Source organism: Tenrec ecaudatus, chromosome 7 (assembly GCF_050624435.1).
Source record: "Tenrec ecaudatus isolate mTenEca1 chromosome 7, mTenEca1.hap1, whole genome shotgun sequence".
Lineage (NCBI taxonomy): Eukaryota > Metazoa > Chordata > Mammalia > Afrosoricida > Tenrecidae > Tenrec > Tenrec ecaudatus.
In genome coordinates, this window is record NC_134536.1 from 60302872 (window position 1) to 60319841 (window position 16970).

Sequence of the window (16970 nt, forward strand, 5' to 3'; positions counted from 1 at the left end):
CTCCCCTTTCATTAGCTCCTGTGTTCTCTGATCAGAACTGTCCCTCTCCCTGAGCTGTAGCTTCAGTGCTGTCCTCTGTGGTACATTCTTCTGTGGGTAGGAGGGACTGTCCACATAGTTGGGATTGGGGCCGGCCCCTCAGATGTCTCTACTGGTTCCCTGGTTCATGCCGGCATGTTGCATTCACATCTTGGAGCACCAGGTTGAAATCTGGTCCCTCTTTCCCTCTGGAGATATAAACAATACCCTCCCCGTGGGTGGGTTAGTGCCCTGTGCCCCCACTACCCATTTCTTTTTTTTCTCCCCCCCCCTCCTTTGTAGTTGTCTCCCATAGGTATCCCTGGATTTGGTCTGGCCCCTGCCATACTCCCTGGATCTCACTCCAGGAATGTTTGTATACAGCAGATTTTCCCTGATGCCCCTTTTGCATTTTTTTAAACTTACCTCAGCAGACTCATGTTGTACTTGTTCATTTGTGCTTGGCTTATTTTGCTTAGCCAAGTGCAAATGGTCTTTCCTCCAGGTCTTCCCATGCGGCAATGTGCTTCATGCATTCATCACTGCTTTTTAGCGATGTGTAGTACTCAATTGGGAACATACAAATTTATAGCAAGAAAAACGAAATATTTTATGTCTACCTAATGCATGTAAGTATAAATATTTACAGTCACATATGAACCCCAAATACTTTTTTGGAAATTCTCTTTTTCTTCATTCCCACATTTTTACTTAGGCTCTCCATATAACACCTAAATATCAATGCCTCAGTTATAGCTCAAGTCGACAGTTTAGCAATGTGGTTTCAGAGATCCCATTACTTCAGTTCCATCTAAATTGTTTAAGAAACAGTTTTCTGAAACTACACCTGATCTTTCTGCACTCAAAATGTTATGCCAAGTCACAAGTGCCGACACTCATGGCATGAATGTAATTCTTAACTACATCTTTTAAGTGTCTGCACATGAGTTCTACCATGTCACCATGTAACTTAATTGTGCTTAAATATATATATATATATATATATATCTTTAATAGATTTGCCTACATTATAGGTATTTGGTTGTTGTTCTTTTCCACATACGTGTTACATATAAAAAAAAAAAGTCTGTCTGACCTGCTCTGGCACCATAGACCTCTCATCTAAGCAAAACTGCTGCCCTTCTGGATGTGACCTCTTGTATTCCGTCCAGCGCCCCCTCTGCATGGACAGTGGCAGCAGCTGTGGGGTCTACGACAGGGCACCCTGAAAAGCTACCTTTCCACACCCATTACCAAGTCCCTAACTGATCTACCATTCCCTTAGGCCTGTGCTGTCTGGCTGAAGGACCAACTAACTGTACATTCACCATGGGTCCTTCCCTTGAGAAAGGTGCATTGTGAGTCAGCTTCATTAGCATATAGTTTGTAGTTCAATATGTAATATAAATGCCACAAATATAGCTTTACCAATGATTTTCATAAGATAAAAAAATCAGCATTTGTCCTACAAGATGTGACCATGTGTTTCTTGTTATTTCACCTGACCACTGAAATACCTTTCATACTGAGATAGTAACTCAAGTAATGTCTTTTTAAAACTCTAGTGAGAAATCTGACGGAGGTTGTCCCTCAGCTCCTGGACCAGCTTCGGACGGTAGAACAAAAGCGGCCTGCAAGCAATGTTTCTGCCAGCATCCAGAGGATCCGAGAGCTGATCGCTCAGACCAGGAGTGTGGCCAGCAAGGTAACTGATGAACGAAGCCCTCAATCGCTCTCTGTGATGATGACAACATGAAGCCAAGTTCCAGCTCCGTGGGCAGCTTCCAACATTAAGAAGCTTTCTACTCTGTTGCTCAGCTTGGTAGTTCTCAGCCCCTGCTCTTCCTTAGAACCACATGAGGAACTTCGTGAAAATGAACCCATTTCTGGCCCTAACCTCAAAGCCAGGAGCCCTGGTGGTGTCATGGGTTACATATTGGGCTGCTAACCCCAGGGTCAGTAGTTCAAACCCATCAGCAACTTCACAGTAGGAAGTTAAGGCTGTCTGCCCCAGAAGAGATTTACAGCCTTGAAAACCCAAAGGAGCTGTTATACTCTGCCCTTCAGGATCGCTAAGAGTGCAGTAAGGACGCATCTGACCTCCTCTGGCTTCCCTATGGCCATGGCTCCATGCCCATCCTCCTTTACCTGTTCTGATACCAACAGCCCCTCCCACAGGACTCTGTCTGTCTATGTTCAGTCATTCATTGCAATGGTCACATCGAGCTCACAGACCATACCCACAATTAAAGGGGTCCATTAGGGAAGTGAATAGGTTGCCACAAATCAGGATCAGCAAACAATTAGGATATCGTCACTGGTCCACAGCAACACTGGTCCTCAGCCAGTAGTCCAGTCTCTTTCTGGTCCTCAGCCGCTGAGCCCTGTGGCCCCTTGGCCTTTGCCTGCACATGCCAGGAAGCTAGCTCAGCTCTTGCCCTGTCTCCCACAGGCTTGGGCCAGACAAAGAGAAAGGCAGCCCATCACCACAGAGCTGCTCTCGGAGTCTCCGTGCCACAGCCTCTGGTGCTTATGGTCTCAGCCTCCACCACTTCACACGGAGATCTGGGAGGTGCTCTTCCAAGCGGTCCCGCAGGGTCTTCCGGTGTCCCTGTTGACTCTCACACCGAGGAACGGCTTTGATGGGGGTGGTGCTGTCTTCCAGGACCCCAGACGCCCAAGCAAAACAAAGGCTGGTGTCTTAAGGCACACCCTCTAATAAAGCAGAGTTTCCTCCTGTAGAGGGTGACAGTCTCAGGAACCCACAGGGCAGTTCTACTCTGTCCCACAGGATCTCCATGAGTTAGCATCAACTCAAGGACAGAGTGGGGTTGGGTTTGGTTTGGTTTGATTTTGAGTCCAAGGAAACAAAGGGTGCGGCTTAGTTAACACCCTCGACTAAGATCAGAAGTGGCTCTGATAACATGGGAGTTATACACTGCCCTGCTCCGTGGGCGTTATGCACCACGCTGCTCCGTGGGAGTCAGACAGTGTGCTCCTGATGGAAGCGTCAGCCGTTTGAAACCAGCCCCTCCTGCGCAGGCGAGAGAGCAGAGTGACGGTATCAGAAACCCACAGGGGCAGCTCTACCCTGTCCTGTCGGGCCGATGTTAGTCCGAATTAACTTGCTGGTGATGAGAAAAAGAGAGAGCAACTAAGGTCAGAACTTCACCCTTCCTTCATCCTGTAACAGAAACTCAGTCCAAAGTGGGAGATAGCCACGGGCATCTAGCCCAGAATTCCGAGAACGCACCGCTTAGGAATCATGGCAAGAAGAGCTGCATGGACTATATCTTGACACTCAGGTAATCCGAAATCTGAGCAAGAATCAAGGAAGCTGGCTTATATGCAGAAGAATGTGCTACCAGGATTGGAAGCGGGCTTGTAACAAACAGATATGCAGATGACACAATCTTGCTTTCTGCAAGGGAGGACTGGAAGCCCTTGCTGGTGAACATCAGGGACTGCAGCCTTCGGTGGGGACGGCAGCTGGCGGTTTTGAATGGCCGGCCTTGTGGTTCAGTTCGATGCTTACCCCACAGAGCCAGCAGGGCTCCTTAACAGAGCTAACGCGGCAAAAGAAATCAAGAACAACCCACACCAACAAATAAGTCGATTCGTTATTTTATTATTATTATTTTGATAGATATTCTACTGAAATTACCATATAGCAGCCTTGTCCATCTGTCCCAACTCTTCCAGAACTCCTCTGGTATAGAGTATGTTACGTCAAGGTTTTACTGACCCTGCTGCAGACGTGACTGAGGCCTGGAATCACAAAACAGCTAAGTTGTGTAGAAACAGAAGCGCCAGCAGCAGCAGAGAGTCGGTGTTGACACAACGGTTAGCGTCCCCCACTGCGGCAAACCAGGGCTGTTCTTGGGATCGTGAACTTCCTGTTTATTCTCCTTGTTGAATGGACGCTGGCACCCTCTTATCGCTTTCTTTCCCTCCACTTTACATTTTCATTATTGTCTATAATCTGCCTTAAATCCTGTCTCCCACAAGGTCAAGGTAAATATATACGTGTGTAGAGGACAGCTCAGAGACTTGCTGAGGCCGGAGGCAAGCCCAGTGGGAACAACAGGAAAGCTGGGGGGTTTACACAATAGACTCATTTATGTAAAGCACAATTAATGAAACCATTTTGAAACTCTAGATTCAAGTCTCTATGATGTTCGATGGTCAGTCGGCCGTTGAAGTCCACCCCAAAGCCAGCGTGGATGACTTAAAGACGTTCACCTCCCTGAGCCTGTACATGAAGCCTCATGGAAAGCAACCAGACCAGAGCGTGACTGCCGATCAGTTTGTCCTGTACCTTGGGAGCAAACACGTAAGTGCTTGTGATTTTAAAAACAGGGAAGGGCTTTTAAAAGGGAAAATAGTTTCTCTGTTCTTTCCTGAAAGCAGACTTCTGTACAAACAAAATCCCCACTCTGTTAGATCCTAATTACAAATTACTTGAATGGCACAGTCAGATGAATGGGTCAAGGGCAGCGCAGTCCTTCTTTACGCGGGATAATCCCCGGAGGTTCTTCACGTCATCGGCCATACTGTGAACGCTGAGTCTGAGCATAGCGTTTCAATAACTCTCATGATTGCTTGTGATGTCCCCTGTCGGAAGATGCATAACCAGTGATTGTCAAGACAGCTCTTCCCATGGTGACCCCAGGATGTGACAGAAGTGAACTGCTCTATAGCATGTTCAGAGGTTGATTCATTGAGACGTCAATCCTTGGCCTTTCACCCAAGGTGTCCACAGGTGGGCTCCAAGTTTTCGGTTTGGCCCCCACACATGTTGCCTATAGGCAGCGCCCAAGGATTCCAGAAGTTGCATAGGGTTTGGCATTGCCAGGCAGCATTATAACCCCAAGTGACTAATGCCCAGGCCTCTCAGCCATCTATTTCCCACAGTCCTGTAGTCGCTGAGGTCCAGCCCGCACATTTGAACAAAGAGAGAAGACAGCAGATGCTGATGCAGCCACAGTGAGGACCTGAAGGGGGAGTCACTGCCCAAACAGGCAGGGGCCCCTTTTCTATAGTTAAGCATTTAGATTGCTGAATGACCTTTAAATAAATGAGAATAAAAGATGGTGTTCACTATGAAGTTATTTAAGTAATTCCATTACATTTTTTCAGGCCAAGAAAGAATATATGGGTCTTGCGATCAAAAATGATAACCTGGTGTACATTTATAATTTGGGGGCTAAGGATGTGGAGATCCCCCTGGACTCCAAGCCAGTCAGTTCCTGGCCTGCTCACTTCAGCATCGTCAAGATGGAGAGGTAACTGTGTCCACGACACAGAGTGCATGCGTGGTTTATCAGGAATCTGTTGAGTGCGCTCAACCCTCACTCACCCTATGGCGGTTACAAAAGCATTTTTCCCTCTTTATCATTGATCCTTTCTTCCTGTTTTCTTCCCAAACACATTAGGGGAAAAGACAAGATTAGAAAGAAACGGACATCCTTTGTAATTAGCAGTCTGATTGTTATATCTTTACTCAACCAAGTACAATTTATTCCAATAAAAGCAGAGATTGATAGCTCTCTTTGAGTTGAGTCTGACGCATGGTGACCCCGTGCACAACAGAAGAATATGATGCCGAGATCTGTGTCAGCCTCACAATCCCCAGCATGCCCGAGTCCCTTCCTGCCGCCACTGGGTCAGTCTGTGTCAGCCTCACAATCCCCAGCATGCCCGAGTCCCTTACTGCCGCCACTGGGTCAGTCTGTGTCAGCCTCACAATCCCCAGCATGCCCGAGTCCCTTACTGCCGCCACTGGGTCAGTCTCTGTCAGCATCACAATCCCCAGCATGCCCGAGTCCCTTATTGCCGCCACTGGGTCAGTCTGTCTCACCAAGGGTTTCTCTTGCCCGTGCTGAACTTCCACTTCAGCAAGTATTAGTGGCTACTATAACAATTAATTCCTGTTTATGAGACTCCAAAACAATTTAGGCAATGTTCTGTTATGATCTACATGTTTTCATGGGCTCTTTCTAGTCTTTCTTAGTCTGGAAGCTTCTTTGAAACATCTCCACCGTTGGTGACCATACTTGGATTTGAATTGCCGATGGTGTAGCTTCTCGCATCTTAGCAACACGCAAGCCATCACAGTATAACAAACTGACAAATGGGTGGTGGACATTCCAGTGCATTTTCCCCTTGCTGGTCTATAGATATTTATTAATATAACAAAATCAAATCACCAACTTTGTGATACAAAAATAATAGTATTTTTCGATCATTTTATTGGGGGCTCACACAACTCTTATCACAATCCATGCATACATCCATTGTATAAAGCACATTTGTACATTTGTTGCCCTCATCATTCTCAAAACATTTGCTCTCCACTTAAGCCCCTGGCATCAGCTCCTCATTTTATCCCTTCCCTCCCCATTCCCCCTTCCTCATGAATCCTTGATAATTTATAAATTATTATAATTCTGTCATGTCTTACACCGTTCGACATCTCCCTTCACCCACTTTTCTGTTGTCCATCCCCCTGGGAGGAGGTTATATGTAGAGCCTTGTGACTGGTTCCCCTTTCTATCCCACCTTCCCTCTGCCCTTCTGGTATCACCACTCTTATCACTGGTCCTGAAGGGATCATCTGTCCTGGATTTCTTTTCTTTTCAGTTCCTATCTGTACTAATGTACATGCTCTGGTCTAGTCAGATTTGTGAGGTAGAATTGGGATCATGATAGTGGGAGGAAAGAAGCATTAAAGAACTAGAGCAAAGATGAATGTTTCATAGCTGCTACCCTGCACCCTCACATCTCCTCCCCACGCCCATTCTGTAAGGGGATGTCCAATTTCCTGCAGATGGGTCCCCACGCCCCACTCCCCCTCATTCACAATGATATGACTTTTTTGTTCTTTGATGCCTGATACCTATCCCATCGACACACAGGCTGGTATGCTTCTTCCATGTGGACTTTGTTGCTTCTCAACTAGAAGGCCGCTTGTTTATCTTTAAGCCTTTAAGACCCCAGACACTATATTTTTTGATAGCCAGGCACCATAAGCTTTCTTCACCACATTTGCTTATGCACCCGCTTTGTTTTCAGCAATCATGTCATGGAGGTGAGTATCCTGTATTGCCAGTTTAATAGAACAAAGTGTTCTTGCATTGAGGAAGTACTTGGGTAGAGACCCAATGTCCATCTGATACCTTAATACTAAACCTATAAATATATGCACATAGATCTATTTCCCCATCATCATATATAAATATATTTACATGTGTACATGCCTGTATTTATACCTTTATAAATGCCCTTTGCCTCCTAGTTCTTTCCTCTATTTTCTTTTACTGTCTTCTTGTCCCACTATCATGCTCAGCCTTCATTTGGGTTTCAGTACTTCCTCTTGGTTACATATCCCTTTATCAAGCCATACCTGGCCTCTTACACCCTCCTTGCTACCAATTTTGGATCACTTGTTGTTGCCTTGTCCCTGGGTTTGTTAACACCACTACTGTTCCCCCACCTTCCCTTTTTCCATGTCCCTCCAGAACTGTCAGTCCCATTGTTTTCTCCTCCAGATTGTTTATCCCGTCTATCTTATCTAGATAGACCTGCAGAGATAATAATATGCCCAAAAGCAACACAGAGCAAAACAAAGCATCAAAAGAAAACAAAACAATACCAACAACAAGCCAATGACAAAAGAAAAGTCTGTACATAGTTCAAGGTCTGTTTGTTGACCTTTAGGAGTGTTTTCAGGTCGAGTCTGATGGAGTGCCACACTCTGTCCCCAAAGTCTATTTTTGATACTGGCTCAGGACTTCCTTGCTCTGCTCCCTTTCCTGTTCTGTTGCTTGCCCTTAGTGTTTTGCCGGTGTGGTGGGGTCAGATCAGGTGCAATTCGCACACTGTGTCTCCAGTGTTGTCCCCCGTAGGGCTATGGGTCAGCAAGGGAGGTTGTGTCCCGTAGTGGGGTTGGCCATATGGTTCTCTCTGTGCATTGGCTGCTTGAGCAGGGATATCATCTTCAAAGCTTGGTGAGCCAGGATGTGCTCCACTCTCTCTTCCTCCCCCTTCAATAGCTTCTGTGTGCTCTGATCAGACCTGTCCCTCTCTCTGAGCTGTAGCTTCAGTGCTGTCCTCTGTGGTACATTCTTCTGTGGGTAGGAAGGGGTGTCCACATCATTGGGATTGGGGCCAGCCCCTCAGATGTCCCTACTGGTTCCCTTGTTCATGCTAGTATGTTGCATTCACATCTTGGAGCACCAGGTTAAAGTCTGGTCCCTCTTTCCCTGTGGAGATATAAACAATACCCTCTCCTTGGGTGGGTTAGTGACCCCTAAAAATATATTTTCTATAAATGACCTGGTTAATAAAGAGTGGAAATCCTTTCTCTTCACAGGATAGGAAAACACGGGAAGGTATTTTTAACAGTCCCAAGTCTGAGTAGCACAGCGGAAGAAAAGTTCATTAAAAAGGGGGAGTTTGCAGGCGATGACTCCCTGCTGGACCTGGACCCTGAGGACACGGTGTTGTACATCGGAGGGGTGCCTTCCAACTTCAAGGTAAGATGCCCAGCCAGAGTTGGATATATTACAGATCTTCCCTGATCACTGGTATAAATTCTTGACTGAATGTAATGGGATACAAAGCCACTGATCACTTTAAGAACGCACTGATTTCGGTAGTTGGTAGAACTCTGAAGACAGACTGTGCATCTGCCCTATGAAGGCTGTCTGTGCCACCTGCTCTTTCAGATGTCAGATGCTTTCGTTGATGGCGAGCATGTCAGGCTCACTTCGTTTCATTCCGAGGCATGCGTCCATAATGCCTGCTGCTCCGCCTGCTGTAGGGATCTCTGCAGTTCTAAGTGTCCCCACAATTTGGATCTAGTCTTCATTCAACTTTTGAGATTGCAGTTTCAAAGAATCCAATCTTCTTAACTAACCCAGGCATGAAAGAAAATGTAAGGGATCGGGAGTGTGAAATCTGGGGAGTATGACATCTTATGAAGCCCGAGAAACAGATATTTACAATTTTGAATTTTAATTTTGTCTCCAAAACTTGAACTGATGGATAAAATAAGTATTTTCCCACTGAGCTGAGAATCATAGGCCAAATACACATCACTAGGTTGCTTGTTTCTCTGGCCAAAAGATTTCTTACTGAGTAATAGAACTACCACAAGATTTTAGCCTGGGCCATCTTCCAGAACAACGTGTTGCATGAATTTATTCCCTACATTGTAAAGAAGTTCTCATTTGTTTTTGCTGAAATTACTTCTTCATAAGCAGTGTACTAGTTCCAATACTCAGTGAATTATGTAATGGTCCTTTATCCTTATTCTTTGGATGTTATAAATTTCTATTAAATAATGTTCCTCATTTTTCCAAATTTATTTTGATGACTTTAAATCAGCCCCAATCTAAGTGCCCTTCTCATGCCAGATGTTCTTCTCTATTGTTTCTCCAGCTACAAAGTATCTATTTTGTCTGTGTGTGTTAGCAAAAGGATCGTGAGACTCAATTTGCATCCCAGCTCCACTACTCTATCATTGGGACCTTAAATAGCCTGTCACCTTCTGTGTCTGTTTTCTCACTTGTAAATAGTCATTGTGAGACTCAAACCAAGTACAACAGCTCATAAAAAATGCTATGTAAACTACAAAATGCTTTTTATTGATGCTTTGTCTCATTATAAAAGAGATGTAAAATAGTTTACAAAAATACATACTATGAAAAATGTTTAAGATAAAAAGCATTATAGAGAAATTTTCCCCAAAAGGACATATATAATTAATTCAATATTGGGATAAGGTCCAACCCACTTGCTTAAGGTACCACAGATTAGGTCTAAACTTTCCAGCATCTAATGCATTTGGTAAGAATACCAAAATCTCAACAGATGCATAAGCATCTCTGGTACCCAGGACCTAAAGTGTGTGTTTCCTGTGGTTGTTGAAGTAGAAGACACCGTATAACATGGTGGACACCAGCTTTTAACGTGAGGTTTTGTAAGTATTTCTAAAGACAGTCCTTCGTGAAGCAATGATACTTGAAAATTTGTAAAGGCAATTCTAGCTACAGTTACACAGCTTTTTACAAAAAGCAAGATTAGTGACTGAGGACTTGATGTTCATCATCAGAGCTTCATAAATATTTTCTTCAACCAAGCTTCAAATTGGGATGAAGTGTGTGAGTTCAAGGTTTTTCTGCCAGGCAACTCAGCCCACCAGTGTGTGTTTTCTATGTTGCTGTCTTGGTGCAGAGCCAGGTGTTTTATTGATCTGTAAACTAAATGAATGTAAAGCACCTTTCTTTGTTTTCATTTATCCTTATTATTGTGGCATCAGGACCAGATCTGCAACAAATATTCCAAGCACGAACTTCCCTAGTTCTATACAGAGTTGGGTAATATTTTTTCCTCTTGATGATGACAGTGATCCTAGCTTTCTAATACTTCCAAGCAGACATTTTGCACACAACAGCACATAGTTTCTGTATCACTAGATTGTTTTAGGGCTCATGCTTGTTGTGTAAAGTACGCCCTGTACATGCAGCTGACTAAAGTAAAGAAGGTGAAAGAAAATGAAACACTAGTAAGATCTTAAGCACACCCTAGAATGATAATGATACTTATCTATCTTAAGTAAGATTTTTTTCCCCAATGGATCAAAACACACACATTGTTTCAAAGTACTCATATGTGGAATGAGCTCTGTTTCCCTGCCTTCCGGTTTTAGATTGGGTGCCCTGTTGGGTGCAAAGGAAAAGGGTACAGAGGGAGAGCCTGCAGAGCGAGAGCTTTGCTTCCATGAATCCAGTGCCTCTGTCTGTGAAATCTAATACTAAAGAGCATACGCTCCCTGAAAATTCCCATGTGAGCAGAAATTGAGGGCAGGGTGATGAAGGACAGGCTCAAGCAAATGGGGCATCAATCCACTGAGGATTTCTGTTCCAGGACTACTGTTTGTTTATTGTGAATTCGTTGTGGAACCTCTCTGAGACTCCCTCTTTACACAAGAACAGGAATGCGTGCCTCACTGGGTTAGTGTGGAGTGATTTAGGTCTAAATCCCACAGTTTTTTTCATAGCTGACAAAGCATGGTATATCTAGATGAGTTAGCATAGAACAGACACGGATCTAGAATGATCTTGATGTGGCTTGGTGCTTCCCCTTGATTGGCTCGGTGCATTGCCCAATCTGCACCACCTGAGTGGGTAGTGACCAGGGGGTGATTGACTGCTTTCTTTGTTGCCCAGCTCCCTGCTAGCTTAAACCTGCCTGGCTTCGTTGGCTGCCTGGAATTGGCCACTCTGAATAATGATGTGATCAGCTTATACAACTTTAAGCACATCTATAATATGGACCCATCTAAGTCAGTGCCCTGCGCCAGGTAAGTGAAGGTTAAGAATTCTGCAGATTTTAATAAGCGAGAGCAGTGAATGGGACAGGTGTGGATCAATACTCAGGGTCTCCATCTTTACTTTGGCAACACTAGTTTTAAAACTGCATCATAGACATGCCTGTAAAACACACTCTTCCGACTTTAAGCAAGCATGCATATGGGTTAAACAGCTTGTTACAACTTTGAAATCAGATTCCAGAGGGTGCTGTTTTGCCAGAGTCTTCTGCTTCCTTAACATATAGGACAGAGAACTAGCCAGTAAGAAGAATTCATTTGACTTAAATGCTTAAATTCATTGACTTCAAATGTTTCTTGTCGCTCACATGCTGCCAGGATCTCGTGTCATGGTAAAGATTGTAAGACTGGGCTCGGAACAGAACCGAGGCTGAAATGCTCCAGTGATCCTTGCATTTCCATTTCAGAGATAAACTGGCCTTCACTCAAAGTCGGGCAGCCAGCTACTTCTTCGACGGCTCTAGCTACGCTGTGGTGAGGGACATCACAAAGAGAGGCAAGTTTGGTCAGGTCACTCGCTTTGACATAGAAGTGCGGACACCAGCTGATAACAGCCTTGTGCTCCTGATGGTCAACGGGGTGAGTACAAAGAACATCCTACCTCTCTGCCCCATTATACAGTTCCTTCACTTTCTGCTTCCAGGAACCTGCCCAGGCTGAGTGTCTCAGGACATCAAGCCGAGGTCCCAGGTTAAGCAGCAAATTGCATTGCCCTCGGGGAAGCGATGACAGCAGCAAATATAACAGCCCAAAAAGCATTCTGTGCTCTGCGTTTCTGGACATGTGTTAAATATGTCCTTTAATAAATTAAGAGAACTTCGGGGAACATCAGCACTAAGGCTAGGTGAACTGTACGTCTGTGGAAATTTAGCCCTAACCTGCTGGCTTTTTAAATCAGGCACCCACATCAGTTAAAAAATAATTTGCATGTTTATTTTACACAAACTTGTTTATATTTCATATATTTTACTGCAAAAAATTCAAAACTAGATATAAAAGTAATTTTATAAACAAGAAATGAGTACATTCTAACTTAATTTTATGTATTAATAATAATGAAAACATTTGCCCTTACTAAAAAGTGTTGATAACAGTCACATTAGTGAAAGTAATGCAATCAATATGCTTAGCTTCTTTGGAAAATATTTTAAGTACATTGTAGTCATTCAATTTATTTCAATACGTGGTTTGTTGGGTTTCATAACTGGAAAAAATACCTCATAAAAATAGAAGTTTCTTTTTAAACAACAACAAAAAGTTTTTAATGTATACATATATCATTGGCTATCTTCCTAGATTTTTAGACCTCTTTTCTTTTTTTGAGACCAGTTTTCAATCTCATTCATCAGCTGTTGTTAAGCACCATTGAGTCTGTTCTGGCTCATAGCAGCCATTGTCATTCCTGTGTTTGAGCCCATTGTTGCCGCCACTGGGTCGGTCCATTGAGGGTCTTCCTTTCTTACACTGACCCTACATTTTCCTAAGGTACTTTTCTTTCTCCAGGGACTTGTCCCTCATGTCCAAAGTATGTGAGACGACAAGTCTCGCCATCCTCACTTCCAAGTAGCATTCTGGCTATACTTCCTCTAAGAAAGATCTGTTTGTTCTTGAGACAGTTCATGATATATCTAATACTCTTCATCAGCAACATAACCCAAAGACATCAAATCTTCTTCATTCTTCCTTAGTTGTTATCCAGATTACACATGTATATGAGACAACTGAAAATACCATAACTTAAGTCAGGTCCTCAAAGCAAGGTCCTTGCTTTTTATTTTAACACTTGAAAGCATTTGTAGCAGATTTCCCCTATTCAAAATGTCATGTCACTTCTTGATTGCTGTTTCTAAGAATATTGACTTTAGATACAAGTAAACTTAATTCCTTGACAGCTTCAATCTAGTCTTTGTTTACCAGTGTGTTGCTTATTGGCCCAGTTGTGAGGTTTTTGTTGGTTTTCATGAGTTGTAATCCACACTGAGGGCTGTAGTCTTTCATAGTCTCACCAAGTGCTTCGAATCCCCTTCACTTTCAGCAAGCAAGATCGTGTGGTGTGCACATCACAGGTGGTGAATGAGTCTTCCTTCTATCCTCATGCTGCATTCATCTTCATGTCACCCAGCTTCTCAGAGCCTTTTCTTGACACACACATTGAATAAGTATGTTGGAAGGATACAACCCTAGCCTATACATTTCCTGATTTTACCCCACACAGTATCTCCTTGTTCTCCTCAAAGGACTTGCCTGGATCTATACACAGGTGCTACACTGACACAATTAAGCGATCTGTAACTTCCACGCTTCATCAGTAAAGCACGGATATGCTCTGCTCCCCCTTCCTGCAGTCCATATTATGAAGAGCATCTCTGCGTTGAGAAGGCGGCTCTTCCCCGGACATACTTTGTGTGCCTTTCACTGTGACGGGCCGATTACGGCACCATCACAAACAGTGTCCCAGTACTAGTCTTAAGGTTTTCAAGGCTCAATTATTTTTAGAAGTAGAGTTTCAAGAACCTCTTCCTAGTGTTAGTCTGGAAGCTCTTCTGGAACCTGTCCGCACACGGTGGACCCTGGCAGTATTGGGAAAGCCAGTGGCATCGCTTCCAGCATCACTCACCAAAACTTGCCCTCAAGTCAGTCTGACTCACAGCAACTCTATAGCTCAGGATAGATCCGCCCCCCACCCCCACCCCTTTGTGGCTTTCTGAGACTGTAACCCTTTGTGGGAGTAGAAAGCCTTATCTATAGCTCGAAAAGCATCTGATGGTTTCAAACCGCTGACCTTGTGGTTAGCAGCCCCACACATAACCACTATACCACGAGGGCTCCTTGAACCCCTCTGCGATTAGAACTCAGGAACTTCAAATTATGAGACTGACAGCAATATCAAGGTGTCACAACACAAGAAACCGGCAGATGACAAATGGGTTTATATCAATTAGCAAAGGTTTTATTTGAAATTTAACTGATACAGTTCCCTCTTTCCAAATGTCAGTTTTGTAAGTTACTCATAGCCTGTAATATTGTTAATTGTTTTAAGGTTGTATACTTACATTTGTTTTCTTTAGCAAAATAACATTAGAAAATTTCACGAACATCTACTTTAAAACTCATCTCCTCAGAGTATGTGTTCTTTTTTGTTGTTGTTATTGTTTTTCATCAGTTGTAAAAATAGTACCCTTAACATATGATTACACCATTTTTTAAAATAACTAGTAGATTTGATATTACTGAAATAACATTTGTCACCACAAATAAAAGTCAGCAAATTTAGAGAGTGGTTTTATAAAGTAAAATGTGTGGCTCTTCTTTATACTGGACAGTATTTTTAGTAATTCATAGGGGAAAACCACCAGCCATCTATGTATCTCAAAAGATATTTATTTCACTAGCATCACACTAAGAAATCATTGTAAATGTGTTATCATTTATGTCATATCACCCATAAACCCATGTGACCAAACCTCACTCACTAGCTGCCATTGAGTCCACGCAGACTCAGAGTGCACCTCACATGGGTTTCTGAGACTGTTTACAGGAGTAGAAAGCCCAGTTTTTCTGTGGAGTGGCTGGAGATTTTGGACTGCCGGCCAGGCAAGTCCCAGCCCAACGCGTAACCTTTGCACCTCTGTAGGAGCCAAGCCGGCAGAGCTGTAATAACTCACAGTGGACTGGATATGAAGAAATAGGAGAGGGGCTGCCATCAACCCTTGAGAGGAACCACCCAAGAAGTCTCACCTAGTATGTGAACTCTATGACAGACGGACGTAGGGATGAAGTGAAGGCCCAAGGTCGATCCATAGATTGAACAGAAATATAGATAACTGTCATTTAATCAACTCCAACTCATCGTGATATTATATATCACAGAACCAAACATTGCCCAGTCCCGGGCCAGCCTCACGATCACCAGCACCACAGATCTGTTTTGCACCTATTGCGCCAGTGCATTTCAACCAGGGTCCCCTCAAACTCACTGGCCCTCTCCTTCACCAAAGATTGCCTTTCTCCCACAATTGATCCCTCCTGCTCATGTGGCCAAAGAAAGTAAGTCAGAAGATATGTTTTATGATCCTTAAGATTTCATGAGTTCACCTTCAGAAGTAGGTCCGCAGGCCGTCCTTTCCAGTATTTCTTAGTCTGGAAGTCCCATAGTAACCTGTTCACCTTGGTGACCCTGCTGGTATTTTGAAAAGCTGGTGGCATAGCAACACATAGCCCACTACATTACAACGGAAAATTACATTGAATGTGAGTATATTAAAACCACAGGTTAATTTTCTCTAGATTTTTAAAATAAGTACAAAAGGAAGTTGAAATATTCCCTTCCTACACCCATTGGGTTGTTTTCCACACTCTGAGGAGTAAGCAGTTCCACTCATGAGATATTTTCTAAAGAAAAGGTCCTTTACCATGATGCCCAATGTTTCCATCAGGCATGTAACTGGTGATTTGTTGTAACACTGAGCTTCTAAAAACAAGCAAATTTACCCATTAAATTCCTTAGTCTACAGAATTACTTTGGCTCTAGAACATCATGTGATCCCATCGCATAGTAACTTCATATTTATTAATATTGAATTCAGTGTTTCAAAACTATCCATAAATGAATACTTTTGTAAAAGTATTTGTCAGTTATTTTGGGTGGAATTCTGCTTAGCATACCTCTAAATTAAGTTTCAGTATTATTCTTTTGAAAAAAAAGAATGCATTTACATCTATTGGCCTACTATGATGTTTTTAAGTCCCATAAACACAAGGCAGTTGATTACACATGATCCATTAATTTCAAGAATTTTAAAAAGTTAATTAATGTAGAGCTAAAACAATCGGTTAATTTATAAAGTAGAACTTTTTAAGGCAGCTGTTTTGAAACATAGGTAAATGATAATACTTTAACTACAATATCACTCTGAGAAATAACCACTCCTAGGGAAGTAGTAATAAATTCCACTTCATAATAATAATTTCTTGAGATTTTCCTCATCTTTGAATAATTGCAAGAATGAAGAACATGCTTATCTCTCAAGTTCAGTTAAATCTACAGTTTAACAATTTCAACTTCTTGCTCCTTCGTCTCCACAGAGCATGTTCTTCAGCCTGGAAATGCGCAATGGTTTCCTCCATATCTTCTATGACTTTGGATTCAGCAATGGGCCTATGCATCTTGAAGACACTCTGAAGAAAGCAAAGATTAATGATGCTAAATACCACGAGGTACAAGTGATCAGAATTGTTGTTTGTTTCTGTTCTTGAACTACTGTTGTAACGAGGAAGTCCAATGAGGTAGACAAGAGAGTAATTAAAGTGAACACTTTCACATTTAAAGAATTACTGAAGGGCACTCAACCACTCACTCCGAGAATAACATTTGCTTTAAAACAGTATGAAGTAGCAACGAAAATAATTTTATGGTTGGGGCCCACCACAACATGAGGTATTGTATTAAAGGGTCATGGCATTAGGAAGCTTGAGAACCACTGCTTTAAAAGAATGGATATTTTTTGTCATATCAGTGTTTAGATTAAGAGTCACTGGAAGATCATTTTGAATTGTT

The 16970-nt window shown here is 43.0% G+C and overlaps 1 protein-coding gene across 2 annotated transcripts in view; it reads left to right on the forward strand.

The window, feature by feature from the left end:
* The window catches only part of LAMA4 (laminin subunit alpha 4), a 166888-nt gene that overhangs the window by 120067 nt on the left and 29851 nt on the right, over nucleotides 1-16970 (forward strand). For both annotated transcript variants that reach the window (XM_075554655.1, XM_075554656.1), the window contains exons 19-25: nucleotides 1584-1723; nucleotides 4178-4351; nucleotides 5158-5303; nucleotides 8393-8555; nucleotides 11253-11386; nucleotides 11821-11992; nucleotides 16499-16630. In XM_075554655.1, coding sequence (XP_075410770.1) covers nucleotides 1584-1723; nucleotides 4178-4351; nucleotides 5158-5303; nucleotides 8393-8555; nucleotides 11253-11386; nucleotides 11821-11992; nucleotides 16499-16630 — 1061 coding nt within the window. The remainder of the gene's footprint in view (nucleotides 1-1583; nucleotides 1724-4177; nucleotides 4352-5157; nucleotides 5304-8392; nucleotides 8556-11252; nucleotides 11387-11820; nucleotides 11993-16498; nucleotides 16631-16970) is intronic.